The sequence below is a fragment of the Pagrus major genome, chromosome 13, assembly GCF_040436345.1.
Source record: "Pagrus major chromosome 13, Pma_NU_1.0".
Lineage (NCBI taxonomy): Eukaryota > Metazoa > Chordata > Actinopteri > Spariformes > Sparidae > Pagrus > Pagrus major.
The window spans coordinates 10689705-10696527 of NC_133227.1; the positions used below are offsets into that span (position 1 = coordinate 10689705).

A 6823-nucleotide genomic window follows, 5' to 3' on the forward strand; every position below is an offset into this window, starting at 1 on the left:
GTTTGACAGTTGACTTGTCATCACAGGTGCCTTTCTGGTTCCATACCTGTTCATGCTAGTGGTGCTGGGGATCCCTCTGCTCTACATGGAGCTGACTGTGGGTCAGTACACAAGGAGAGGGCCTGTCCACGCCCTGGCTATTGTCTGCCCACTGTTAAAAGGTACTCTGTGGCACAAATGAAACATTCATGTCCCTGAAAACTGAAAATTAGGCATTGGTCTGACTGCTAAAAACCTTATTCTGTCTGTCGTCAGGAGTTGGCATGGCATCAGTGGCCATCTCCTTCATCATGTGCACCTACTACAATGTTGTCATCACCTGGGCCCTCTATTACCTCTTCAGCTCCTTCCAGGCACCGCTACCCTGGCAGAACTGCAACAACACCTGGAACACACCAAACTGTACCAGTCATGCCACCAACAGCAGCTACTCCTCCACAGCGAGCCAGGAGTTCTTCAAGTACGTTTCACTTTGTGAGAGAAACCGCTGCTGGTTCTCAGGATTAAATAACCAGACTAGATATTTATTAGATTATAGCAGGATTACAAATTCCCAGAAGTTTGACAAGCAGTCGAGCTCTCTGGCAATTATGTTGGCAGTGAAGAATACAATCATTATTTTAATACGCAGAATAAAAAGTTATTGGGGACCACGTCTTATCAGAGTCATGAGAGGGATATCAGTCATAGTGAAGGTTAGTGATAAGAGTCTGTGATAAGCAAGCAGATAAAATATTTTAAGGAAGTGTGAGAAATGCTAAGTCATTTTGAATGCTAAGCATTCTGGAGCATAACCTTCCTTTTGTCTTTGTCTATCTTGCTGTTTAGACAGTTGGGTGAAACCTCACGTTTTCAAAGTGGTTTACTCATTAACTGGTCTAACTGCAGTTGGGGGATAAAGGCAGACATGGAATGTGAGTTTCATGGGAAACAGAATTTTTTGTTGTGACCACACTAGTGGCTCTGCTGGGCTGTAATGCTCTTTGTAAAGAAAAGTGATTTCTTAGATAGATAAAAGTTCATGTCCAAATTTAGCTTTTGGTCATCAGCAGTTCGGCCAGAGGATCAGAATGAAGGTTGTTGAGGCAACAAAGGTATAATGCATATCTAAGAAATATAGTTGAGGATAATAGGAATGTCATTCATTTTGATTTTATTGGACAGATTAAAAATCTCACTAAAAGCTGCTGTGTGATATATTTTTTTTATTAAAATAAGAGTTAAATAGCTCTATATTCCAACAGTAATCACTGTTATATAGTGTTTGGTCGGTGACCCATGTCTCTCCTCCCCCCACTCATGCAGTAAAAGAGAAAAGACATTTTCTGGTATCCCTGCCCACTTTATCTAATCAGGACAGAGAACTCAATGAAGGCGCGGTACTGTCCGCTTGTGAACGTGTAGAGAGCAGGATCCTCCTGTCTGTTGCTATGTCTGGTGATTATGGCTGAGCATTCATGTGGTGACATAGAAAGGTGGGAGGGGATTGGTAACCGCAAAATGGACAGAAAGTCAGCTAAAACGACAACAACGCTTTACAACAGCAGCTTTAACAAGGGCACTAATTGAAAGGTCAGGGATCATACATAAACATAAAGACAGGAATGTCTGCAACAAATTCCACAATAATCCGTCTAACTGTTGTCATAATGTCTCACTCTGACCCACATATGTGAACCTGCCGGTAGAGATAGAGAAAAAGTCAGAAGATCGCCAAAGTTAATGCGAGTCATCCTCTGGGGATCATTAATGTTCTCAATTGTATAGATTTCGACTGGATGATCAAAAGCTCTGACCCAGTGGAGATCACTAAAGTCAGGTTCAAGGGTTCATCTTCTGGGTACCCATTTGAGGTCACCATTTGCATCCTCTTTTTGTAGACTACTGGTATATTCTTGTAGATAAATACAAACAGGGGACAAAGGTAATGTTTGTTTGATTTAAAATGGTCAATGATCAATGTGGTCAGATGATGACGACACAGCAACCAGTGTGGATCAGAAACATTAAAGGGCCCAAAATGGATCCCTGCTGAATTCCTGCCCATTGTCCACCTGATTGTAATAACTAATTAAGTGCAGCAGGACACCCTTTTGTAACCACCTGTTTGTTAATGGCTCTGTGCTCAGATCATTTGTTCTTAGAGCATTAATAATAACAACCACTTTTTCTCTTTATGTCTGGCCTCTTCTAAGGTATAAGATGCTGGAGCAGACTAGTGGAGTAGAGGAAACAGGAGTGATCCGGTGGGAGCTTTTCCTTATTCTCCTTCTAGCTTGGATCCTTATTTACTTTTGCATCTTTAAGGGAGTGAAATCAACAGGCAAGGTAAGTTAAAAGAGCGACAAACTGAGACAGATACAAGGCGAGAGACCGATGGAAATACAGTGAATGACAACCCTTGTTCGTTTCTGTTTGTAGGTGGTGTACTTCACGGCTCTGTTCCCATACATTATCCTGTTTGCATTGCTGATCAATAATGCTCAGCTTCCTGGAGCAGTAGATGGAATAACCTTCTTCATTGTGCCTGAATGGGATAAGCTGCTCTCAGTGGAGGTAAGAAAGCAGAAAGAGAGGAGACAAGAAAATGGAAATAGGTACTGCTTCTGTCCTTCATAGGGCAGCGGGAGAAAAGATTTATACTAGTATTTGGATTGGCATGGATATTGATGATTGGTCCTGGCAGTGATCAGTGGTTTAAGATGAACATCCGTCTGTGTTGCAGGTGTGGGTGAATGCTGCGGCTCAGATCTTTAACTCCATTGGGATCGGTTTTGGCTCCCTCTTGGCCATGTCCAGCTACAACTCCTTCAACAACAATGTTCTGAAGTAATAAACTCATGCTCATTTTACCTCACAACAGTGACAGTAATGATCTCTGGGCAGAAAGAAAGAAATATATTTTTTTCATTTTTTTCCCCACAGGGACACCCTGACTATAGCCATAATCAACTCCCTCACCAGTATCCTGGCAGGTTTTGTCATTTTCTCTGCCTTTGGCTACATGTCTTATCTGCAAGGAATTCCCATCAGCGATCTGGCTGTGGATGGTAAGCAAACAAGTCAATGAAAAATAGTCTCCACTGATATCTTTGGCTCCTGGGGGATTGGTTTTACTTCAGATTATTTTTAATTAAATTATAGCTTTAGTGTCACCTTTTCTGTCATAGTACTTACGTGACTGGGAATTTAGTACAACCATATGAATGATTTCAATAAAGCAAAAAGAAACAGGTCATTACAGGTGTTACAGATATTTTTCTAGTGAAAACTACAGCTACAATCCAATAAACTTACTCGTAATAGCTAATTATAGCCATGTTGATATGACAAAGGGGAGGAGGACTTGCAGTCTAGCTATGAACTTAACCATTTTCCCACTAAATTTATAAACAGCTCACATTCCAAAGATACACTTTGATTTCAAGACTTTTATATATTTGGAGTCAAACCTCAGAGTGGTTGTGCAAGAGATACTAAAAAAATCTCCATACCCTCACAGAAAAACCATATGAATTTCACACGTTTTCCACGTGTTAGCACATGATGCAACATGTGGTAACATGTAATCACATGTTGCATCATACGGAGCACATGTTATGACATGTGGTTCTATGTTCTATGTTCACCCATGTAAATTCCCATGTGAAACCTATGGGATAACATGTAAAACCCATGTTAAGACTGCATGTAAATTCATCAGGAAACTCTGTATATCACTGAGGGTTCAGGCAGACCAGCCAGAGTCTGTCACTGAGGTTGATCACATTTTTATATTGTTTTAACATGGGTATTTACGAGGAGTTTCGCATGTAATCCCACAGGTTTCACATGTAATACTGTAGGTTTCACATGGGAATTTACACGAGTTTCACATTTAATCCTAATGTAATCCCATAGGTTTCACATTTAATTCCAATGGTTTTCATATGCAAATCCATAGGTTTCACATGGGAAATTACTTTGGATTTGCATATTATACCATGAAAATGTTCCCAAACCACGTTTCCCTCGTGCCAAGTACATGTTTACTTGTGTAAAATGTTTCCACATATTTCACACATGATTTTAACATGTTTTCACAGGTTAAATTCACATGTGCAAAATCACGTGTGACCACATGTGGTTTTTCTATAAGGGTATATTGCGCTGTTACAATTTTCATAATGTCATGCAACAGTTTTCCTTCCTTTGAGTCGACTCATGATTTACTTTTTCAATCAGCAATGCTACACTGACGTGTGTGTGTGTGTGTGTGTGTGTGTGTGTGTGTGTGTGTGTGTGTGTGTGTGTGTGTGTTGTGTATCTAGGTCCAGGACTGGTTTATGTTGTTTACCCACAAGCCTTTGCCAACATGCCCGTGTCTCAGCTCTGGGCGGTGTTGTTCTTCTTCATGCTGCTTTGCCTTGGACTGGACAGTGAGGTAGTTGATGGGGAAAACATCACACTTTCAGGGATAATCCACAGAAAAAAGTGTGATTATCTCCACAACCCAGTCGCCAGAATAAAATGGTGGCAATGTACTATTCTGCAAACCACAGATATGTTGAAACTTTATATTTGTTAATGTTGAAACCTCCTCTCGCCCAGCTCTTCTGCAGTCACTAACCTGTCCACCTCCTGACCTTAAACTTAGCTCATATTCATGTAATGTGAACGTGATATGATACATGTTGTCGACCTATTAATAATGACACGTATGACACAAATTTGAGTGTATTTGTGATTTTCAGAAAAGTAAAATTTCAACATTTTATTCTGGTGACTGGGCTAATATGCACTTACCCTACAGAGCTACAGTATGACTTCTTTGTTTGTTTCTTTTTTGCCAGTTTGCTATGGTTGAAGTGCTGGTGACCAGTCTCATGGATGAATTCTATCAAACTCTGATTAAATTCTTCAGGCGTAAGGAACTGTTTGTTCTTGCTATTTGCGGCTTTGCTTTCCTCATGGGAATTCCTTGTGTCCTGCAGGTATTGATTGTAATTTACTGGATGAATTTTAACCAATTTCAGATGAAATTATAAAGTCATTCATCTCATATCTGCTGTTATCTGTTCAGGTGGGAATCTTTGTTTTCCAGCTGATGGACCATTACACTGCCATAGTGTCCATCATGTTTCTTGCATTCTTTGAGGTTATAGCCATCTGTTGGAGTTATGGTGAGAAAAAGCATGTTCAGTTGTGTGTCTTTTTAGATGTAGATGTAGTAGTTGTTATCCACTTACCCCCCTGCCGATGGAAAGTCAGGTGAAGATTAGTAGTCCACAATACTTTTTGTTTTGTTTACATTTTCAAACAAGTCCTCATCTACTTCAGTTGTTTCAGAATTGTTTTAGTTAACTTTTGAAACTTTCCATCAGCATGAAAGTGGGTGGATAGATAATGGCTGAATTTTCATTTTTGGGTGAACTTATCCTTTAAATGCTGTCTACTGAAGAAGCTTTTCCATTTGCAGGAGCGAAACGACTTTCAGACAACCTACAAGAGATGACTGGAAGAAGAGCAAATATCTTCTTCAGACTGTGTTGGCTAGTAGTTGCTCCTGTGCTGATCACTGTACGTCAACAGGCGTTTTCATCAACATGATTCAGATTGAAGACTTTTCCCCACAGCTAAGCTTTTTAATGTTCCTGTTGCAGGTTATCCTGATTTTCTCCATCATCCAGTTCAAACCAGCCCGCTATGAGGACTACGTCTTCCCTCCCTGGGCTCAGGGGGTCGGCTGGGTCATTGCCATGGCCTCCATCATCTGGATTCCTTTGGGTGCCGTTCACACATTGTGGGTGCTCCCTGGCTCATTCATGCAGGTGATGTATATATACCTTTTCCTTCTTTTTCCACCCCAGTTATTGTAGGTAGTACCCATGCGCATGTGTTTCCATGTCCCACTGGTGTAAAAATCTAGCTGTATGTTAACATTACTGGTCCATTTCTCTTGACAGAAACTGAAGCTGTCCATCACACCATATGCGCTGAATGAAAAGTCAAACATGCCGTATTATGAGAGGGGAGGGAAGAACGGAGATCCAGACATTGCTGTCATCAGCTCCAGCATCGATCTAGCTGTTAATCCTCCTGTGGAGGCAAAGTTCTGATACCTCTGTGCTTTGCACAGTCATAATGTTCACCGAGCCATTTAGAGTGGCAGAGGTTTAGTAAGCTCGAATAAATCACGATTGTCTGCCATTTGCTTTAAATCTTACACAAACTTTTGGTAAGGAAGTCAAACAGAAAGATACTACAAAATGATTTACAGAATTGTGAAAAATGTGTTGCTGCATATCTGCCATGCAGATATGAGAAATTGGACATTTGTGTGAGCCTGTGAATTTGATTTTTGCTCATATTTAATGCTACAAGATATAGTGGGAAGACAGTGTTTAGACTCTTGTTATTGCTGTGTACATCTGTATCACTGTCACTTTCCTTGCCCTCATTTGAAGCTTTAACTTTGCTAATGCTGCCATCTTTTGGTCGTGTCTGTTGATGCAATTATGGGATACATTTTGAGTTTTTTTTTTAAACACAGTACATTCATTTGAGCCAATAAAGTGACATCGATTGCCACCATTTCAAAGATAGCTGAATGTATGTATTAAACTACTTTTCATAAAAACGTAAACCAATTCACTGTGGCTGACTCATTAGGTCAAAAGCAACAGGGCACTGCTGATAAAAATGATAAACAATGGTGGTAAACAGAGGAGTACATGGGTCATGCAACTGTCGTTCATGTCATATAAGATGTAATAAAAACCTGTCACAAAGTCCACAACTTGTGTCTTTCTTCTGTAATGACAAACTGTAACACACGGTGAAC

General features: G+C 40.3%; 1 protein-coding gene across 3 annotated transcripts in view; it reads left to right on the top strand.

The window, feature by feature from the left end:
• LOC141006899 (sodium- and chloride-dependent GABA transporter ine) overlaps positions 1–6778 on the top strand; it is a 13513-nt gene extending 6735 nt beyond the window's left edge. For all 3 annotated transcript variants that reach the window (XM_073479193.1, XM_073479194.1, XM_073479195.1), the window contains exons 4-15: positions 27–161; positions 256–460; positions 2196–2328; positions 2422–2556; positions 2726–2829; positions 2926–3050; positions 4311–4423; positions 4833–4973; positions 5063–5162; positions 5459–5559; positions 5643–5810; positions 5946–6778. In XM_073479193.1, coding sequence (XP_073335294.1) covers positions 27–161; positions 256–460; positions 2196–2328; positions 2422–2556; positions 2726–2829; positions 2926–3050; positions 4311–4423; positions 4833–4973; positions 5063–5162; positions 5459–5559; positions 5643–5810; positions 5946–6098 — 1613 coding nt within the window. In that variant the 3' untranslated portion in view covers positions 6099–6778. The remainder of the gene's footprint in view (positions 1–26; positions 162–255; positions 461–2195; positions 2329–2421; positions 2557–2725; positions 2830–2925; positions 3051–4310; positions 4424–4832; positions 4974–5062; positions 5163–5458; positions 5560–5642; positions 5811–5945) is intronic.
• The last annotated feature ends 45 nt before the right edge of the window (positions 6779–6823 follow it).